At 29.9% G+C, this 22,958-nt stretch overlaps 1 protein-coding gene across 1 annotated transcript; it reads right to left on the bottom strand.

The window, feature by feature from the left end:
• Positions 1-524: 524 nt before the first annotated feature.
• On the bottom strand, positions 525-15,620 carry LOC123273335 (formin-J-like). The gene is made up of 6 exons (XM_044740740.1): positions 15,337-15,620; positions 8,691-9,105; positions 7,409-7,694; positions 4,690-7,334; positions 4,084-4,605; positions 525-2,935 (listed from the first exon to the last, which is right to left on the bottom strand). Exons 1-6 carry the CDS (start codon positions 15,552-15,554, stop codon positions 1,121-1,123), a joined length of 5,901 nt encoding a protein of 1,966 aa, XP_044596675.1. The 5' UTR covers positions 15,555-15,620; the 3' UTR covers positions 525-1,120.
• Positions 15,621-22,958: the final 7,338 nt, after the last annotated feature.

A 22,958-nucleotide genomic window follows, 5' to 3' on the forward strand; every position in this document is an offset into this window, starting at 1 on the left:
AAAAAAAAAAATTTTTTTCTTAAAAAAAAGACAAAAAAAAAAAATCCAAGTAACCGATATGATTGTGTATGATTTTCGAAAATTAAAAAAAATTTTGTTGTATATTTAAAAATTAAAAGAAACAATTTTTGTAAGTACGTGCCTAATCAGGTCTGATCGTGTCTAGTCATTTCTCATGTCGGTTCATTTTTTCTCGGATACTTATTCGACTTTTCTTTTTATCATAATGTTGAACTCAGTGATCATATTTTTAGAAAATCTATTTCAAAAGAAAATAATGAGTAATTCTGTTTTTAGCAAAATGGAATTTCTTATCTAAGTAATTATTAAAAAATTAATAACCAGCTACGAAAAATCTAAATGTACAACTCTTCTGCTTAATTTTTGTGTAATGAGTTTTTATTTAATAATTGATTCATAATAATACTAAATTTAAAAATTCAATAAGTTTGACAAACCTTTATATTTAATTCTGTTAAAAAAAGAAAAAAAAAAACGTTTTCGTAAATTCATCGTACTTTGAGTAATATATTATATGCTTTATGTATTTGCAAACAACAAAAGAAGCCATTTATTATACCATCTAAATAAAGTACATTGTATGATTTTATATACATTCTTGAGTACACAATTTTTTTCGTTTAAGTTATTCTAAGTAGATTGTTTTCAGTATGTACATTTTCATTTTTGTCTTTAAACTATGCTACATTTTTTCATCAATAAAATGGTTATAATATTATGCATACAATCGTATATTATGTTTTAGTAATATATAAAACACTCCCTTGTCAAAAATCAAAAAGATTAAAAAAAGTATACTTGATAGTTATATAATTAATATTTCATGAATGTTATCACTACTATAATAATTAAATGACAATTACTACATAAAGTATGCCATAAAATACTATTGCGATGTATCATTTGTTTTCTTCAATGTATTTATTGATTAAAATGGAATTGAAAATCACAAATATCCATACAATTACTGTTAAACTTAAATTGTAAGATGTTATGTTCCTAGTATGTTCGCGTCTTTATTTATTTTTTTTAAAGTATCATTTTATTATCAAATTTTAAAATGATTTTCTCTAATTCTATTTATATATGTTTTTTCTTTTCAATTTCCACTTAGTTGACTTTCTTGGTCAGAGGTAAGCTGTTCACCCTCCATTTTGGCTTGTCTTTCGGCTGCTGCTCGGGCCTGTCTTCCAGCACTTGAACGAAGATTCTTTCGTTCTACTGGTTGTTCTGTTACCACTTTCTTTCCACTTTTCGATTTTTTATGAATCATTTTTAGACTTTTAAGATCTTCTTCAGATTCAACGAAACTGTTAGATCTACTGAGATCTGATTTTAATTTATCTGGTTGATCTGGATCAGGACTCTGTAGTGAACTTATAAGACCTTTATTACTATCGTTAGACGCATTAAACGACTTACTACTAGGTTCTTCCGGTAATAGATGTGATACCCCTGATGATGAAGTTAAAGTCGAATTAGGGGTGGATGTTAATGATTCCATTGAAGTTGGAGTTACTTGAAGCGGTAAATTTAATGATTGAGATTTAGTTGTTACAGATAATGGTTTTGTTATTGTTTCAAGCTCCACACCGTATTCATTTACTGGAGTTATGTTGGAAACTTCCAACTCATTACTTCGAAATTTTTTTTGGACTGGCTCGAGTGTAACTTCCAACGACGAAGGTATCGGTTGCTCAGTCATTGGATGATCATAAGTCCGAATTCTTTTATGAGATTTATGTAAGTCATCCACATGTTGGCTTTTTGTTGAAACCTCAACATTTGTTTTATTTAAAAGATCTAAAGGTCCTTTTATTTCAAGTTCTTTAGCTTTTTTATCTAAACGTACAGGCAGGTCAGGAATATCAATTGAGTCACTATTGTCTTTTTTTTCTGATTCTGAAGATTTCTTATCATCATTATGTGAAGTAAAATCAGCATACTGCTGTAACATTAATGTAGAATCAATAGGATATCTAAAAGGCAAATTTGAAGATGAGCCAATTTTCTTTTCCGACTCTTTTTTCTTTGCAGAATCGATTGAAAAATCTTTTTGACGAGAATTACTTATTGAAGTAGTTGATTTTCTTGATGATGATGCATTAGACGCAGATGAATTAAGAAGTGCAAGACTTTCATACGCAGAAGAAACTCCGCTCGGTTGGATGGAAAAAGGATTTAAGCTTCCCAATCCTAATGGTGTATACAATAAACTTGGATTTGGGAAAAAGAATGGAAATGGTGTTGTTGTTGGTAAAGATGATGAAGATGCAGTAGATGATGTTGAAACTTTACTTGTTGCTAAATCTATTTTTGACCGTGATTTGGAGGAATTGCCAGAGCTGCTATTACTACTCATTATAGAACCAATATTTTTTGCGGTTGTAGTTACTGTACTTGTTTCCGCTGAACTAGAAGCTGTAGAAGCACTCAAAACAGATTCCATACCACTCAAAGATGGTAATCCGAGACCTGCAAGATTCGCAAAGAATGAATTGGTGAGGTTCATATTACTAATATTTCCAAGACTTCCTAATGCGCCAAGATTCGGTAAACTTCCAAATGGCATAAGAAGTGGATTATTTTTTGGATCAAAGTTACTCATAGATAACGTCGATAGAAGAGAATTACTAAGACCAGGGAAATTTAATTGTGACGCTATCGAAGTAGAAGTAAGATTAGACGAATTTGAAGATGCTTGGCTTGTTGGACTTGGCAGCATAGGTGGCCTTCCAGGGCTTTTTCCTTTATTGTTGCTTCGTTCTAAGCCTGGAACTCGCTTTTGCAGATCATGAGGAAGATTTCCACGTTCCTTAACAAGTTCAGCCCATTTAGGATCAACGTCAAATATTGGATTTTCCATCAACCATTGACCAAGTCTTTTCAATTGAGGTGCTTTACTTCCAGTTACCTAAAGACAAAATTTTGTTATTTTATATGTAAGATTGATATTTATCAAAATTAAACTTATTGAATCTTATTGATGATGAGTGTATTTATGGATTACGAATTAGTGTTTTGTTAGTAATTATTTTTTTAACCCGTAATGGTCATTATGGGAATAGATGACCCGAGGCAATTTTTGAGTTGCTCTTGCTTCAAAGATATCATTCAAAATGGTATCTGTGGTACTATCTATTATTGTTTGAAGATTTTTTGAGATTCATGGAAATTTACGATTTTAATTGCACAAATCAATATACTTTTTTAAAAGTTCGACATGACACCATTTTTTATTCAAAGTATGCGATATCCGGAGTAGAACCCCGGAGGTCATTTTCATTTATCTTAAAAAATGAAGTTTTTAGTAAAAAAAAATCAAATTTTTCGAAATTTTACTTTCTTGCATTTTTTTTTATAATTAAACATTAAAAAAAAAATTAAAAAACGATTGAGTTATTCAACGGAAGTGTTAAGAATTACTCTCGTGTACGGCTCGAGTGAAAATATTTAAAAGAACGTAAGTAGCAACAATTTTTTCCGTACACGGGGTCAACTAGACCCAGTATGACCACTACGTTATTTTTAAGAAGTGTAACCACTACGGGTTAATATTATATCTTATTGGATAGTTATGTACATTATTAGTTAAAGTTGTATTAATTTCACTACATAAGTCAAATAATACTGTGCCGTAAGGCGGATCCATATTAACTACTCTATTATATCTATCGTAACTAATGTTAGTTCCAAATTTAAAATATGTAAGTTTTAATGTTTATGCAATCTCAGAGATTTAACTGCAGAAAAAATGTAACTCAACTTTTCAATAGTATAGCAATAATTTAAAATAGATTTTAAATTTATAAAAGTTTTTTTCATTTTTTTTCGTTGGTTAATTAAGCGAAACTCTCAAGGACTAAAGCAATGTGATCAATTATTTATTTGAACTTAATAATATAATGTAAAAAAAAATTATTTTCATTGTTTTTGGCTAGTTATTTTTATGTGCAACTTATCGATTATAAGTTAATAATTCTGTCTAATTTATATTCTTAAATTTTTTTCATACATAACAATGATGATCTACGAGTAGAGAATCATCTATAAAATTTTTACCTTTTTTCCAGTTAATCGGTTGACTACAGCAACATTTTCTTCTCCAGTGAGTTTTTTCCAGTCAAGAAGGGATGGATCAACTCGAGGTCGACGTCTTCTGGGGGTATTGAGATATTCAGCTCCGAGTTGTTCAGAGATTGCTGTTTGTTCGGCAAGCCATTTGTTAACTTTAGCTTCATGAGAATATGAACTAATTTTTGAAGAATACTCAGCAACTTTATTTATGTCTGCAATCATAGCTTCATAACTCTTGCGATGGCCACTAGATGACAAGTGACTTGAATTAAATGTTTGTTGTTGATGTTGTGATTGTTGTTGACCTTGCTTTTGTTGTTGTTGTTGTTGTTGTTGTTGTTGTTGTTGTTGTTGTTGTTGTTGTTGTTGTTGTTGTTGTTGCTGCTGCTGCTGCTGCTGCTGTTGTCGTTGTTGTTGAGTTGGTGGTTGTGATTGTTGTTGTTGTTGTTGTTGTTGTTGTTGTTGTTGTTGTTGTTGTTGTTGTTGTTGTTGTTGTTGTCGTTGTTGTTGTTGTTTTTGTTGTTGTTGTTGTTGTTGTTGTTGTTGTTGTTGTTGTTGTTGTTGTTGTTGTTGTTGCTGCTGCTGCTGCTGCTGCTGCTGCTGCTGCTGCTGCTGCTGCTGCTGCTGCTGCTGCTGCTGCTGCTGCTGCTGCTGCTGCTGCTGCTGATGTTGACGTTCTGATATCTGGCTTTGATATATTTCTTGTTTTTTTAAGTCACGATTTTGTTGTTCAGCTTGACTCAATAAAACCGAAAAATTATCTTTGTGGGAATGTAACGAAGATGTTGGTAAAGTTGATGAGGATCCAGATGTTCGTGACGTTGGAACTGATGTAACGGTTATAGAAAATGGTTTTTGTCCGGTTGCTACAGAATGGGGAAATCCTGCAGAAACAGAAGCTGGTGTTACCGTCACATTGGGTGTAATCGTATTTTTTTTAATATACTCCATGTAATGACTATTTTCTTGTTGCTCTTTTGCAGCACTAAGTCCTAAAACAATTTCATCAAGTTTTTTTCGCTTTTTCTCTTTACCAATAATAGGTTCATCGATAGGGCAATTTTTTCTTTTCATTAGTTTGTCGAGCATACTGTCTAATTTGCCCTTATTACTATTATTTTGTTTATTTTTGCTAGGCATTGAAAAATCTTGAACTTCATTCATAATATCTTTATTTGAATCGTTAACACTTTTTGTATAATTAGATGATAAATCGATTGGTGTTAAGGTACTTGAAGTACCAGGAATAATAGTAGTTTTACCAGTAGTCGAATATTTTATTTCAAATGGTATACTAGGTGTACGAACATGCTGATGCGCTGGAGGCGGTTGAAGTGATATTGTTCGTCGAGATTCATCATTCGCATTGTCTTCATTCGTATCCCAATGATTAGAAGATATCGTAGGCTTACTTAAACTTGAAGAATTTGATGATAATTGAGATGATAAATGACTATTATTCAACAATGCATGTAATTTAGCTCGCTCTGTTTCTACGTCAATCGCGATATGTCGTTTCCTTTTTTTAGTTACGGCCAAATTATTTAAACTAGGAACTGCCCGTGAAATTCCATGATCTGTTGTAATCGTTATTATTTCAGAAATATCTTTTTCACTAATAGTGGGTTCTACTTCATCTCCAGCAGTAAAATTAATTGCAACAGGCCACTCTTTGTGTTCAATTGCGTGAACGATATGCATCAAACGAGCTTCAATAGCGTGTTCTTTAGGCCATTTGAGTGAAGCTTGATGATTATGAGTGAAAAGCTGAGCTACTGTTGACTCTGGAAAATCGACTGTTTTATCACGTAATAAAAAAGTATCAATTTGCGTCAATCTCGAAAGAGGCTGTATAACTTCTAAATCAGGAAACATGGCCTTAAGTTCAGCTGCCTGAACACTACATTTGTCTTCAGCGTCAAAAATTTTTTTAACGTCTGTTTTAGTGGTTGCAATATCATCCACTTTTGTTTTTATATCATTTTTGATCTGTGAATCTTCAAGTTTATCGGCTGAATTTACTTCAGATGTTGATTGAGATTCACAAAGTTTAGTTAAAATTTTCGGCTTACATTCAGAATCAGATTCAACTTTAATTTCAGTTTTGATCTCCTCTACATTATTTGTAGCTTCATGTAGATTTTGATTATTTTTTTCATTATTCTCATTGTCAATTGGAATTGACGACAACTTCTCAGAATTTGAATCATTTCTGATTTTAGTAATACTCGATCCATTATCGTAATGTTCAGAAGATTTATCTATGTCTATTTCCATATTTTCATTAGGTTTTTGGATTTCTGTATGTTGATCTTTCATTTCCGGAGATTGATCATGTGATTCACTATTAGTTTTATCAAGATCCACTGGAGATATAACATCTTCGCGTTCTTTTGTATCCATAGGTTCATCAGCATTTTCTTCAGCTTTTAATTTTTCATTTGTACTGTTGATTTCTTTTACGTCATGTTTTACTTCATTATCATCTTTTATTTCGTCACTATCAGGTTGTTCGCTCTTTTCAATCGACATATTTTCAATTTTTAAATCTTCATTATTTTTTTCAATATTTTCAGACTCACTTTTTTTCTTCTCATTAGAAGTTGGTGTTATAAGTCTTTCCTTTTCTTCATTTTTATCAATTTCTGTAGACTGTGCGATTGGAACGGTAGTGATAGTTAATGTACTATTCGAAAATTTATCGTCAATTTTATCTTCAGTTTTAACAATAGTTAATTCTGCTTGATTAACATCAATATTATCGTCTAATCTTTGTTCACTTAACGTATCTTTATCTTTTTTAACAGCTACTTTTTCAATTTTTAATGTACCTTCTCCTTTTTCAAGTTTGACAAGTATTTCGTTCTTATCGAACTTGAGTATATCGTCTTTATTTTCGACTTTAATGAGTTTCTCTGCTTTATTGAAAATCATTGAAGAAGATGGAATCGTTCCAAATATACTTTTACCGACAATTTTGTGAAATGAAAAGTCTAAGTCGTTAAGGATAGTTATGTCAGTTCGCCCTAATCCATGTTTTGCAGCACCAAGCAATAACTCTTTGTCGTGTTTTCCTGGAATCCACCAATCTGGTGTATCACCTGAAGGCTGACACAAACATAACCGTTCTTCAAGATGTGGATGAGATAAAATTTCTTCTCTAATTTTACTGAGAAGATCAACACGATCGAGTATTTGGCGAGCTTTACTAGGAGATAACTGATCTACTAAAATATCTAAATAAAAATAATTCAAATCAATAAAACTGCCTTGAAGAAATAATAACAATAAATTTAAAAAAAAAACTTACCATCGTCACCTGACATTTTCATATTGGCAACTTTTTTACACATTATTCGAAAAGACATATAATAATCGGTGAGATCAGCATCTGTCTTTTTATCAAACTTAGCTAGACTTTTGAATTTGACCCAATCATACTGTGCCTTTTTTCTATCATAATTAACACCATAGGTAGAAATCACTCTAAAAAATTCGTTTTCTTCTCGACGAGACCATTTAGCTTTTTGTTCTTCAACACGACTTCTTTCACGCTCTTTGACCATAGCCTCCATTTTTTCTCGTCTTTCCATTTTCTATAAAATAAGTTCATGATTAAGTACAATTTAAAAATAGTGAGAAATAAGAATGTTTCAGGTAAAGTTGAGTATAGATCAATAAAGTGTAGGATAGTATTTATTTAAAGTACAGATCATCACAATGAAATCCGAATAGTTCTTACACTGATTTTACGTCTCGCGAAACCAGGAAAATGAAAAAAAAAAAAAAATTAATCAAGAAAATGAACAGAAAATTTATAATTCTTCAAATAAGTTACTACCCGCCTGTTATAAATCGAAAAAATATAACAATTGCAAGTTAAAATTTTTAATTTTTTTTTTCTCAGTTATTTTTCAATTCTTCAATTTCTGCTTTTAAAATAAGTTGAGATACCCACCAGATTCTTTCAACCTAAAATATCGTGTAGGTCTTTAAGTTATATCATTTTTCATAAAAAAAAAAATCATGTGGGTCAATTTCATTATTTTCTACAATTTAATTAGAGAGATTACGGTTTCAATACTTGAAATTGAGGTTCATAAGAATACTTTTTTTTTTATTTTTATCATTAAATTAAAAAGCTAGTATGCCTGTTATAGCGAGTAAAAATCTACTTCAAAATCCGTATAATCTTAAATTTTGAGAAAATGACCATTAATTGTTTAAGCTTCGATAATTTTATTGTTTTTGTTTTTTGTTAAGACAACTAATGTTTGCTATCATTAATATCGTCAATTTCACTGAGGATTAATTTTTTTATTTACTTTGAAAAAAAAAAAAAAAAAACATTTTTTTTTATTTAATAAAAGTTTTTTAAGTCGTCCAATTTTACGTGGAATACTCCATAAGTAATTCAAATTAAGAACATTTAATGCTTAACGATAGATACTTCATATTTAAATTGGAGGTTCCACCTTTGCGAGAATAATTTTTTTTAATTGAAATTTTTTTAAAAATTACTAACTTTTCTGTTTCAAAAAGGACAAAAGTAAGCCAAGTTAAAAATGATGAAAATTACGTATTATACTAACCAAAAGATACATTGCGAGCTGTTGCAAGTCCCATCCTTGTATATTGAGAGCTGGATCCGTAGTAGCTACAGTTGGATTAGTTATTTCAACATCTACACTTGATTTACCAACTTTTGAAACAGTTTTACTTATTTCATCTTTTTTACTAACACTTCGTTGATAAGAAGAAATAATACGACGTAAACGTGTATTTAAGTCTACGACTGATGGCCAAATTTTTTCATCATCGAGTATAACTTCGTTCTCATCATGACTGTTGCTGGCTTCTAATGCAGAACTATCTTGTGTTCGTTTGTTAGCTAAAGTTGGCGAATCGTTTTGCACATCCTTGCTCAATTTATCGGAATCTTTACAGTCTTTTGACATACTTAAAGATTCATTGTCATCGATATCTTGATCAAGATTACTGTCATCTCTGGTGGCAGAAAAACAAAATTATAATTATTTGAAACAAATCAAATTTTGTACACAGAAAAATTTCCATTACAAATTACTATGAGCGCATATCACCGGAGAGCTATAAAAACCGCTTGTAGAAATTTTCAATAAAACTACAAATAAATCGTCTTTGGTTTTCAATAGGCCACCCCATTAATCGTTACCGTTTTTTTAAACTGTAAAAATTTCTGAGCTTGAGATGGCATTTTTAAATTCTAAATTAGCTTGGATTGCCTCTTTGGATCTAGTTTATATAACAGATAATTTTATCAGCTCTAATATAAATTTTCCAGAAATCATTCATTAGAACAAAAACAAATGCGGTTTTTACAAATTTTTTGTCAAAAATTTTATTATATCCATACAAAATTATGAATATAATTTTGTCCAAAAGTTGCGTCATATTACATGCATGCATAAGTATATTCTCAAAAGATCTTTCTGGATAAAAAATCAAGATTTAGTAGTTCTCTATTCCTGAAGTTGTCATTCCATTTCTATTTTTCTAAGCACAAACCTCTAAAACTCAATATTGTCTGATAAAAATAATACTTAATTGAAAAAAGCACCCTTAATACTTCCTAATCAGGACCCCTTGACTAAACGACTCACAAAAATGAAAGCTTGGCGGTAAGAATGCAATCTAAACAAAATGAAGACCAATTTACTCAAAACAATCGAAGAAATCAATATCTTACGAAATGTGTAAATCAATAATGAAAGAAAAAAAAGTGCTGCGTATGAAATTAAGATGAAAAATAATGTGGCTGTCGAACATCTCAGTTAACACATGGGAAATATTTTGTAAGACAGTTTACCTTCCCAATATTGTATTCACCTTGCTTAATAATAATTTTACTAATAGACCTGTAATACCAGCTCTAGATTACTTTAGACGAACTTTTCCGAGGCTTAAATAAATGTCAACTGGGTAATGATCCAGACTTAAAATGCAAAACCTACGAATTTCTCAAAAACACCACCAATAACTGGATACTATGCTTGCTCGTTTTATACAACCAAATTCTGAAGATTATCATCGACTTTGTACTCTACTTCGCTTATTATTACGATTAACAATTCATACCAAGAGACTTCTGAAGAAACTTAGACTGCAGAGCAAGAACAAAAAAAGACACAATCTATTACAAAGGCCATGTCATAAACCAATTAATAATATCAGACATTTATCTTAACTTAATGTTTAATTTCTCGCTTCAAAAGTGATGTTGCAACTGTAAAAGCCATCTACAAAAATAAATTCATTATATGCTAGTCAATTAAAGGTCTACAAAAATATGATTTATTTAATGTCTTGTATCAAGTACTGCTTTGGTATTTTAGACCTAAAAATTGTGAATAACTCAGAACGGCACACTTATTCTATTTCATAAAACTAGTTTTAGTATCATCTGCATTCTTAATTACCCAATTAGGATAAAACTCAAATGAGAACACATAGTAATGAGAATCTTAAAACTAAAACTCAAATGGATGAAAAATTTGAAATAGATGAAACAGGACAATCTAAGATCTACTACATACTAATATTTACATTTTTTCAATTAACACTTCCTGAGGCTAACTTATAACTCCATCCATTATGATATACTCTTTCTATGCATCTATCTAGAAAATAACCTTATTTTTATCACTAAATTGCAAATCATTTGAGGAATCAAAATACCGAATAGAATATATAATCCGACGTCTGTTAGTTAGTGCTTCTTACCTCATTTACGTACGTTGATCAACTTCGAAATTATTCCACACCAACTGACAAAACCTATGGTCTAACTCAAAGGAACCACACAGAAAAAAAGGTTCACTTGAGCCAAGAAAATATTTTTCTTCCTAATTATTTTCTTGCGCGAAAAAAAAAAAATTTTTTTGACACAAGAAATTTCACTTATTCCAACAAAATTAATTCTCTTGCTTTAAGAAATACGTATCTTGATCAAAGAAAATTTATTTAAGTCAAGAAAATCTTATTGTTTTGAGAAAATTCAGCCTCTTGTTCCAAAAAATTTAGTTCTTGATAGAAGTAAATTTTCTTGTCTTGAGAAAATTTCTCTCTTGCTCCAAAAAATTAAATATCTCGATAGAAGGAAATTCTCATTAATATTTTTATTGATTAACTTGTCAAATGAGAAGATCAATTAATATTGAATCATTCTTTTCATTCAATATGTACAATAGGGTGTGTCATATTTAGGCGATATTTCTTTTTTACTGCTATACCAGAAAATCTGGTAGTATATAGAAAATAAAAAATTATGCCGCTGAGCTAAAGGTTCTAAGTCCAATAGCGGCTTAGCTCATCAAAAAATTCGATTTCCCATTTAAATAACACAGGAAAATTTTTTTTTTATTTCAAGTGGGCTTTTCGTTATTAAAAAAATTTTTTTCGAAAAACCTTCTTATTGATTTTGTAGGAAATTAAATTCTCTACAAAAATATCTCTTTGGACGAAGACTGTAGAACCACTATTTTCGAAGTTATAGCCCGTTAAACGGTAACATTTAAAAAAATACACATAAAATTCCATTTAATTTTCAATTTATTACTCTTACATGAATAATTTAATTTTATTGTACATTTTTGAGCATTAAAATTTTTATTTAAAGTATTGACTCATTTCAATATAATAATCTAAGTCAAATTATTATTAATTAATTGTTATAATTACAAAAAATTTCATTTTTTCATTTATCTAAAAATGGTAACATTAACGTCAGCTTGTTAGCATTTTGAAATATTTTCCTGTGCATAGCTGCAAATTGCAATAAGTACTGTTTCTGCTCTTCATCAGCAGTTAAGCTTTTATTGTAGGCTTCCATTAATTGGACCGCCCGTTCCGCAGTATCATTAACAACGTGTAAATGTTTTAAAATTTTGAGGCACGTATTGTAACTTTTGTCAGATATCCACTGATCAGGATGTAAATTTAAAAAATCAGTTGGGAGTTCCAACCTTTTAAAAATAATCATCGACTCTTCTAATGCAAAGTCATACAATTCTTTGTTTAGTAAGGAATTAATATTAACATTTTTTACATTAAATCGTTTAAAGTTTTTAATTTTACTTTTTTTTTTCTGAATCGATTCAATTAATTTTAATTTGATTTCTGCGCTAACATTATTATCAAATAATGACAAACAAATAAGTTGTTCAGATAAATACCACAAGTGATTGCTGAATTTTTTTGACACTACTTCTGAAAAATTTTTATTTATTTTTTTATAATTCAGTTAAACTTTCATAAATTCTAAATCCTGTCGAGGAGCTTGGATTGCTGAAGGCGCACAATACCATGCTTTTATGTATACTAATACGATGAAAATACAAATGTGGCGGAGTCCCGAAGCCTCTGTCCGGCTGAGTGAAAATTGTTCTTGAAACAGATAAATTTGTAAGGAATATATTGCTTTAAATATGCGCGAAAATATGATTTCAATCCATAAGTGTTATTATTTCACAATAGTAATAACTATTTAATAATAATTTGACTTAGATTATTATACTGAAACGAGTCAATACTTTAATTAAAAATTTTAATGCTCAAAAATGTACAATAAAATTAAATTATTCATGTAAGAGTAATAAATTGAAAATTAAATGGAATTTAATGTGTATTTTTTTAAATGTTACCGTTTAACGGGCTATAACTTCGAAAATAGTGGTTCTACAGTCTAGAGATATTTTTGTAGAGAATTTAATTTCCTACAAAAGCCATAAGAAGGTTTTCGAAAAAAAATTTTTTTAATAACGAAAAGTCCACTTGAAACAAAAAAAAAATTTTTCCTGTGTTATTTAAATGGGAAATCGAATTTTTTGATGAGCTAAGCAGCTATTGGACTTAGAACCTTTAGCTCAGCGGCATAATTTTTTATTTTCTATAAACTACCAGATTTTCTGGTATAGCAGTAAAAAAAAAAACATCGCCTAAAAATGACACACCCTAATGTACAATTGCACGCTAAAATAATATAAAATGGGTATCAAATATTCAAGAGAAAAATTTTCTCAAGGTGAGAAATTTTTTTCTCAGCTGAAGTAGGTGGCGCTGCTTCCCTAAAGTATCTAAAAATCTTGATCAAATATAAAAATTTATTGTATCATGTATTTATGATAATTTGAATTAAGAAAAAATTACTTCAACCAAGAATAGAATTTCAAGAAAAATTTTTACTTTGGTCAACACAACTTCGGTCTTCCTTCAGGCATCCAAAAATTTTCTTGAGCCAAAAATTTTGTTCTCCAGTCAAGAAATTTTTCTTTCTGTGCAGTACATATTTCAGCTATATTAATCGATCAAATCACTAACGAAATTAAAAAAATCTGGAAAACGGTTGACCCTAAAGGCCATCCCTGCAACTTCCCGCCAATTCCATACCTAAATGCTTGAAATTGCACTTATGACGTTTCTGAGCTCTTCGAGCTCAAAAATACAATTTGTGTGTTATTTTGAGCTCTACGAGCTCAAAGAAATAGCTTTTGTATGCTTTTGAGATCTTAGAGCTCAAAAGGCTGATAGAAGTTTAATAAAACAGTATTTTTTAAATTTTCAAACTGCAATAATTTCTAAATGAATGAATCGATTTTCACGCGGTTGGCAGTATTCCACGCACTTTTTAAGAATCTATGATATACTTTTGAACACAAACTGATCGAACCGAAAATCTTAGAGAAATTTGAAAAATTCAGTTTTTCCGAATTTTGTCGACAACGATAACTCACGAACCAATCAACCAATTTTCACGTTCTTGGTGGCGATCGACGTGATTTTTTGGACTCTAATAATTATTCCATTTCGTCAAAAATGATCCAAAAAGAAATCTCGAAGTTATGTGAAAAAAACACTTTTTTCGAAATTTTTCGTTTTCGATAACTCTCGAACGAATCAACCGATTTTGATGGGACTGGTGGCAATCGACGTGGTTTTTTAAGCTTAAGAGCTGATTAGTTTTTGGAATTGATCGGTGAAGCCGTTTAGAAGTTATTTCAAGAAAACGATTTTTTGAAAATTTTATTTTTGAGATTTCTCAAAATCTAGCGAACCGAATCGATTCAAATTTTCACGAAATTTAATGGCAATGATACTCTTTGGATCGCTTTCTATTTCGATCCGATCGGCTGAGCCGTTCAAAAGTTATAAGAGGTTTACATACATACACACACACACACACACACACACACACACACACACATACAGCCGCCCGGACACCATCGCAAGAACAGTCAGGGAAGCTTCCTAGGACCGCAAAACGTCGAGATCTGATGAAAACTCGATTTTCGAAAAACGGGGTAAAAACAATAACTTCCCGATTTTTGAAAATTTTCAATTTTCTTAGCGGGAAGTTAAAAATTTAATCGTTCTAAAGTACTAGAAAGCAACACAGCCTTATATTTTATGATTAGAAGACATTTTTTCTCTATAGTAAAAATTAAATTTTGGATATCCAACATTGACTCTGATGACAACGCTTAGGATAATGATTGACGCAAATATCCTTCCACCCTCACCCTCTCATCCGTTTTAAATTCTTTGTTTACATAAATTCTTGTTTCACCAAGAAACAACATTACTCACAATCAACCCTCTATTGATTCTAATAAAATCAAACATATATGAATAAATTAAAAAAAATAATAAATATGTATTTCTTAACTTTCTGAGTTTAACAGTTTAAAGAAAGAAGATAAAAAAAAAAAAAATAAGAAAAAAAAACAAGAAATTGCCATGAAATTAACTTTAAAAAAAACTTTCTTTTTATTTTTACTTTGTCATTGTAAAGAATGTTTTCAAAGTGTCTTTAGAAAAAAAAAATTCTTTAGAAAACGCATTTAACAATACAGCTACCTTAAATGCAAAAAGTCTTATTGTAATTTTAGAATAAATGTTTCTCAATCAAAGAACTATTTACTTAATTTAATAGCTTTGTTGATATTAATTCAAATAGATCTTCTAAAACTAAAAAACTTTGATCCTATGAATATCATTTTTTTTTTATCGAAATCAAGATTTCGTTCGGTATTCGTCGAGTTACAATTTTTCTACGATAATCCGAAAAATTTGGATTTTTATATAATTTAATCTATGTGACTAATTTATACTTAAATATTCTAATATTTTAAACATATACTAACTGCTTATTTATGGAAAATCACACTAATTATAAAACAACAAAAATAGGTGAGTACTTACTTTGTCTGTTCTGTTTGATTGATCTTAGACTGGGAAAGGAGAGGGCAGCTGGTAATGAAAGAAAGCGTGGGGTCGGTCCTCATCAAATCGTAATTCTCGTAACCATGTTTGTAGCATCCGACTATTAATGATTTATCTGCCATCGAATCCCACCATTTTGTTGGTTGTTCCAGTAATTGAGGAGGTTCTATCCGCAACGCACTGTAGGGCGGTGTCATTTACTAATTTTGCCAATTTATTCATGCCAATTTTGATCATATATCAACTTGAGATCTTTATTTTAGATATATTCTATTTTTTTACGATAGTTCTGAATCGGTTACAAATAAATAAAGAAAAGAAAAATTTGCCAAATTTTGGGTTAATATTTTAATTTCAATTTGGACCGTACAATAGTCAAAATTTCATATTTAAAATATGAATAAATAATACTATGATTCAACCACTACTTTTTGATTCAGTAAATATTGACATAAAAACTTGAAATTTAACGACATAGTATTGTGAATGGTACTAAACGCAAATAATGATGAACACAAAACTTAAAAAATTTTTCATCACGATATAATAGTATCATAAATCAATCAATATATACACTTCTCACAAAAATTAAGGGAGCAAGAAAAAAATCCAAATTTTTAGGGGATTTTCAACAGACCATAACTTGTAGAAAAATCGTCGTACAGCAAATAAAAAAAAAAAAAAAAACAAATTTTAGCTCTCAGTATCCAGTTTTGCACGCCTCATAGCGCGAAGCGCATGAGGTTGTGCTTTATACTCGACTCGTCAAGGTCAAGCAATTTTGTGATCTTTAAATGTCTCTATCACAACCATATTACACTTATACAATAATATAAGTAGATGTACACGGAGAAAACACTTAAATTAAACCATCTTTTACTTTCTAAAATCATTTCATGTAGCTATTTTGAAAAAAAAAAAAACGTTTTGAAAAAAATTTTACGTGGACGTCCGGATGTCACCCCATTTTGGATGTACCAATGATTATTCCCGAACAAATTGATATTTCAAGACCGGACCTTTTTTATTAGTTTACGAATGCGATGAACTGGGTCCGTATTTCATATCAGTAGCCTAGTTTACGTATTTTTTTTTTAAATTAAATTTTTATTAAAATTTATTACGATATAACCGTACAAAGACAAACGAATTTTTCTTATTTGTCACGTGAAAACTATGGCGCCACTTGATAAAGCTAGATTTTTTTAGACTGTGTGCGCATATAACAAGAAAAAAGGGCGCTGATATTTAAAAAAAAAGAAAATACTCTGTAAGAAATTATTTAATTATAATTTTCTTTTTTTTTATCAGTTACACAATTTATTTTTTCTTAAAAAATGAATGAGCGTTATGAGGCGTGCACTTTTGGATTTTCCAAACTTTTTGGATCTGAGTTCCAAAAATTTTTTTTCGAGTAATCTTAAAAAAAAACACCGAGAAAAAAATTTTCGAAATTTTTTTCGTTTTTTTTTCTTAGCCTACGGACTTGGAAAAAATTTTTTTGACTTAACCTCCATATGAACCGGATAACTTGTTTATTTAACTTTAAGGAGATCCACGCGAAGTAGTCAAATTTTTAAAACTTCCTGAAAATTTGTAAATTCAATCTACGTAGCCTAATAATTAATAAAAAAATTAAAAAACAGTAGGTTTCCGGGATATTTAATGAAATAATTAGGTTTGAAAATTGTAATTTTTACATGGATACATGCATACCTATATGTAAATGAAGATTCCACCATCCGTGTATTTGGTTAAGTATTTAATGCAATTAACGATTTAAAAAAAAAATTTATTTTCATTGAATTTGATGTCTTGTATTTGACTTGGCAACACCGCTTGCGCAGTTACTCGGCGCATAAGTAACCGCAGTTTTTTAAATGCTAGAAAATCTTAGTCATTTTAGTTAGACAGTAAACATAAATAAATTTTAAGGTTAGGGAACTCTTGCGGTGTTGTCAAGTGTACACCGGTAATTCAGAGTGCTATATTTTTTATTAGTCACTTAAATGTTAATAATTATTTAATGAGTAAATTTTTCGGAAATTTCCTCAAAAATGTTATTGTAACGAGGTCTTTAAAAAAACAAATTAAGGAGATCCAAGCACTCTCCTAGTGTAAATAATGTCTATAAAAAAATAATACGTAGAAATACTTTTGTTATGCATCTTAAAATTAATTTTTAAATTAATTAATAACATTTTTGAGAAAATTTCCAAAAAATTTACTCAGGCTACGCAGATTGAATTTACAAATTTTCAGGAAATTTTAAAAATTTGACTACTTCGCGTGGATCTCCTTAAATCTAAATAAACAAGTCATCCGGTTCATATGGAGGTTAAGTCAAAAAAATTTTTTCCAAGTCCGTAGGCTAAGAAAAAAAAACGAAAAAAATTTCGAAAATTTTTTTCTCGGTGGTTTTTTTTAAGATTACTCGAAAAAAAATCAGGAAAACGGTTGACGAGCTCAAAAATATAATTTTTATGTAATTTTGAGCTCTCCGAGCTCAAATAAATCGCTGTTCTGTGCTTTTGAGCTCGAAGAGCTCAAAAGGCTAATGGAAGTTTTATAGGACACTATTTTTTGAATTTTTAAACCACAATAACTTTTGAATGAATTAACCGATTTTCTCGCGATTTACGGCATTCAACGAAGTTTTTTGAGTTATTTGAAAAATCTTTAAGCGTAAACTGGTCAGACTACAAATTTCATAGAAATTCTGAAAAAAACATTTTTTTCAATTTTTTTCAACAACGATATCTCACGAACAAATCAACCGATTTTGACTGGGCTGGTGGCAATCGACGTGGTTTTTTAAGGTTAAGAGCTGATTAGTTTTTGCAATTGATCGGTTCAGCCGTTTAAAAGATGTTTCGAAAATACGAATTTTTGGAAATTTTATTTTTGAGATTTCTCAAAATTGATTGACTCAAATTCTGTAAATTAGTATCAGAATTCTAGGGGCAAAGGAACTCTTCAGAACACCGCTTATTTTGATCGAATCGGATGATTTGTTCAAAAGTTATGAGAGATTTAAGCTTTCTAGGACCTCAAAACGTCGAGATCTGATGAAAACTCGATTTTCGAAAAACGGGGTAAAAACAATAACTTCCCGATTTTTTAAAATTTTCAATTTTCTTAGCGGGAAGTTAAAAATTTTTAGAACTCAGATCCAAAAACTGGATACTGAGAGCTATAATTTGCTTTTTTTTTTATTTGCTGTACGACGATTTTTCTACAAGTTATGGCCTGTTGAAATCCCCTAAAAATTTGGATTTTTTTCTTACTCCCTTAATTTTTGTGAGAAGTGTATTATATACATACAATGAGAGACAATAATTTATGCCTGCTTGTGTTGCTTTGGTATCAATGAAAGTTTGGATTTATGAAAATTTGTCCAAATAAATATGAAAGTTTGTAAAAATGCTGATGAATATAAATGAATAAAAACACAGAAAAATTAACGTATAATAGTATATAAATACAAATGATTCTATGTAAACTAGATCATCTGTGCAATTTTACCGTTGTACATATGACCAACTGAACAAATAAAATTCCCTATTTTTAAAAATACGTACAACCAATAATATGTTTATTTGATTTTAATTCCAAAGGTATAAATGGAAAAATGAACATTACTATAAATGAAAATTTATAAATTTACTAGTTAATAAAAAATGTCATTTGAATAAATGATTAATAACACAAGTGTATAAAAAAATGAATGAGATATTCACTTAATGAACTTATGTATTCAAAAAGATAAATCCGGATGTAAAAAAAATATGATAATTATTTGAACAAAAGAAATTGCTGATAAATAATCATAATGAATAAATGTAGAAATGATTTCATGAATAAATGACATTATGATCATTAGTATTTTCAAATTTGTCTACAAATAAAAATTTGTAAACATGACGATCGGTACAAATGAAAGCTGTCCGAATGGATATTTGAATAAATGAAATTCTATCCAAATAAATCGAGAAAAGTGAACATCTGCATTAAAGTTAATCTGTAAAAATGAATATTTGTCCAGAAATTAAACTGTCAAAATGAATATTTGTCCAGAAGTTAAACTGTTAAGGGGCACACCTAGTTTGAAATTTTTAAGAAATCGATTTTTTTTTTTTATATTTCGATAGATTATACTTTTAAAAATAAAATACTAAAATTTTTAATCGATACCTCAAAGTTTTCGAGTTACAGCCATTTCTAAAGTAGCCGCTCGGCAGTTAGAATAGGATCATTTTATCTTTAAATGCGTTTTTCTCGAAACAGCATTTTTCGAATTTGCTGCAGTGATTACTCGAGAGCACAAAATATCCGAACACTATCAAATTTTTTTCTGCATGTTCTGTATATAGTTCTCCTTACAATGACCTACCAGTTTTTTGATCTGATCAAAAATCGAATTTTGGCAGGCCAAAAACGACCAAAATTTTGGATAAAATTCAACTTTTTTTTTTTTAAACGCCGCCATTTGGTCAATTTTTGACATTTTTTTCGGCCTTAGGTCATTGTACGGACAATATCTTCTAGTTTAACGAGATTTTTTTTTTTTTTTGATTTCATCCACGGAGAAGGCCGGAATTACTGCAGCAGTGGAAGACCTTTTTTTTTTAGCGTTGTCGGAGATCGCGTGTAACTCGAAAAATATTCAATTTTTTTCTTCAAAAATTTTACTGTGTATTCTTAAAATATGTATGAATATACCCTTAAAATTTTAAAACAATTGATAAAGTAGTTTTTTTTTTTTAATTCCCAAAAATCGCCTTTTTTTAGGCTACCACACTAGGTGTGTCCCTTAAAATGAATATCGGTTAACAGGCGAGACCATCTTTTTCTCGCTTTGCTCTCACGGAGCTCAACGGAACTATCTCTGTCGCACTTCCAACAGCAGAGCAATTGCAGTTTCGATTGGTTTCACGAAACGAATGAAATTTTTGAAAAAAATGCTTTGTGGTGAAATAGTTTATTAAATTATCTATTATCTCTAAAAACGTTTTTTCAAAATTTCCATTCGTTTTGCTAAGCCGATTGAAACTGCAATCACTGGTCTCGGCTGTTAAAAAGAAGATTTCCACGATCTCCTTCTAGTAATTTTATACTGTCAATATTTTAGATTTTGAAATAGTAGCAGTCACTTTCATTACTATTTTTTATTATAAGTTTCTTTAAAGTGTAAAACAAATATTCATACAACTTTTACAACTCATTGTGTCTAAACGTAAAATCTATTACAATATATTAACTATTATGCTAATAAAATATTATTAGAGAGATATCGTGGAAATCTCTTTAACCGATATTCATTTTGACAGTTTAACTTCTAGACAAATACCCTGATAGCCACAGTTTCAGACCAACCAAGTTGGTGTCAGATAGTTGCCACCAACTTAGCGACAACTTGCGGTCAACTTCCGAATTTGTAACTGTTGGCGCCAAGTTGGCTACAAGTTTCTGAGAAAAAAGAGACCAATCTACTGCCGCAATATGTCGCCAAATTTCTTGAGAAACTTATTGTCAACTTGGTGTGAAAAAGTTTCAGAGCAACTTTTGCCGACAACTTGGTGACAACTTGGTGAACAAGTTGACACCAACCGAGTTACTTTCCAAGAGTTGCCGCCAAGTTGGTGACAAGTTGCGGCAGTAGATTGACAGAAAGTTGCGGCCAACTTGGCTATCAGGGTATTCATTTTTACAAATTAACTTTAATGCAGATGTTCATTTTTCTCGATTTATTTGGATAGAATTTCATTTATTCAAATATCCATTCGGACAGTTTTCATTTGTACCGATCGTCATGTTTACAAATGTTTATTTATACACAAACTTAAAAATACTAATGATCATAATGTCGTTTATTCATGAAATCATTTCTACATTTATTCATTACGATTATTGATCAGCAATTTCTTTTGTTCAAATAATTATCATATTTTTTTTACATCCGGATCTATCTTTTTGAATACATAAGTTCATTAAGTGAATGTCTCGTTCATGTTTTTATACACTTGTATTATTAATCATTTATTCAAATGACATTTTTTATTAACTAGTAAATTTATAAATTTTCATTTATAGTAATGTTCATTTTTCGATTCATACTTTTGGAATTGAAATCAAATAAACATATTATTGGTTGTAAGTATTTTTAAAAATAGGGAATTTTATTTGTTCAGTTGGTCATATGTACAACGGTAAAATTGCACAGATGATCTAGTTTACATAGAATCATTTGTATTTATATACTATTATACGTAAATTTTTTTGTGCTTTTATTCATATATATGGGTCATTCCACTAAATAAGAACATTTTTACGGGGCGACCCTCGCGGTTTATGTTTAAAATTTATGGAGGTGTTCTCTATAATAAGAAATAAATTCCCTACAAGTTTCAGCCCTTAATATGCAGCGGTTCTGGAGTTATGATTTTTTGAAATTTTGAAAAAAAATTTTTCTTAACTTTTTTATTAATTTTTCTGATGAGGAAAACTTTTTTATTAAAATCCACTAAAAATCTTATCTTGTGGGAAAAATTCTCAGCTTTTGAATGAAAATATCCATTTTATCATAAACACATCAGAAGACCCTTTGAAATCCAATTAAAGTGGAAAAATTGATTTTTCTCGATGTACGGTGCAAGGTACATCCAATTTAATTTTTTTTTCTGAAAGATCAGAGTTTTTTACACAAAATATATGGTTTTCACGATGTGCATATTTTTTGTTCAATCACAATTAAATTAAACGTAAAATCTTTATAATTAAAATACTTTTATTTTTGAACTTTTTTCAGATGTTGATACAGTTTTAATAAGAGCATATCCAATTTCATCATTTATCGGTAAAAGTGTGCAATGTCTGTGTACCCTTTACCGTTTTTGACAAAGAATATCGTACGTCTAACACATTTTTTTTGTCTAAATAATCATCATTCGTTATGAAAGTAAAATCAACGCCTGTAAAATTCTTGATTGCCCAGGAATGCAAATCTTGTGGTGTCAGTATATGTTTTTTATTTTCCATTTGTAATGAAGCTCTAGCAGCATGTCGTTTTACTGGACCTGCAAGCCCATCGCATGGTCCTTTTCCATGGGCAGTCGCAAAAAAATACCAGTCAACGATGATTCTAAAGTCAGCATAATGATAACATAAATTAGTAAATGTTTTTTTATTTCTAAATTGCTGAGGTGCTCCATCTGAGAAGTAAAAAATCCTTTCAATAACAGCAAATTTTTCTCTTAAAAAAGAAATCAATTGTTCTTGAAATAAATAAATCAAAACTGTGTCATGTTTAAGGCAATCTAAGATACTAACTAAGCCTAAATGCTTAATAGTATCATTTTCGTTTTAGTAAACCACCATTTGAAATATAGTAGCTTGGTCATTATTCCAATGATAGCCTTGAGCAGCTTCCTGCCCTGTTGAAAGCTCCAATACAGATCCCATCAAAAGCGACAAAAGCCACTTAGAAACCAATAAAATTTATGGGTTTCTAAGTGGCTTTTGTCGCTTTTGATGGGATCCTATTGGAAATTTTAAACAGGGTGCACAACAAACGCAATTTTCTATCAAGTTAAAAACTACCG

This window comes from Cotesia glomerata, linkage group LG10 (assembly GCF_020080835.1).
Source record: "Cotesia glomerata isolate CgM1 linkage group LG10, MPM_Cglom_v2.3, whole genome shotgun sequence".
Lineage (NCBI taxonomy): Eukaryota > Metazoa > Arthropoda > Insecta > Hymenoptera > Braconidae > Cotesia > Cotesia glomerata.

Coding starts and splice junctions, on each gene's coding strand:
- LOC123273335 (XM_044740740.1), bottom strand. CDS start 15,554: ATGACACCGCCCTACAGTGCGTTGCGGATAGAACCTCCTCAATTACTG. Junction 9,106..15,336: donor AATCAAACAGAACAGACAAA/GTAAGTACTCAC, acceptor TTCTGCCACCAG/AGATGACAGTAATCTTGATC. Junction 7,335..7,408: donor GAAAATGTCAGGTGACGATG/GTAAGTTTTTTT, acceptor ATTTTTATTTAG/ATATTTTAGTAGATCAGTTA.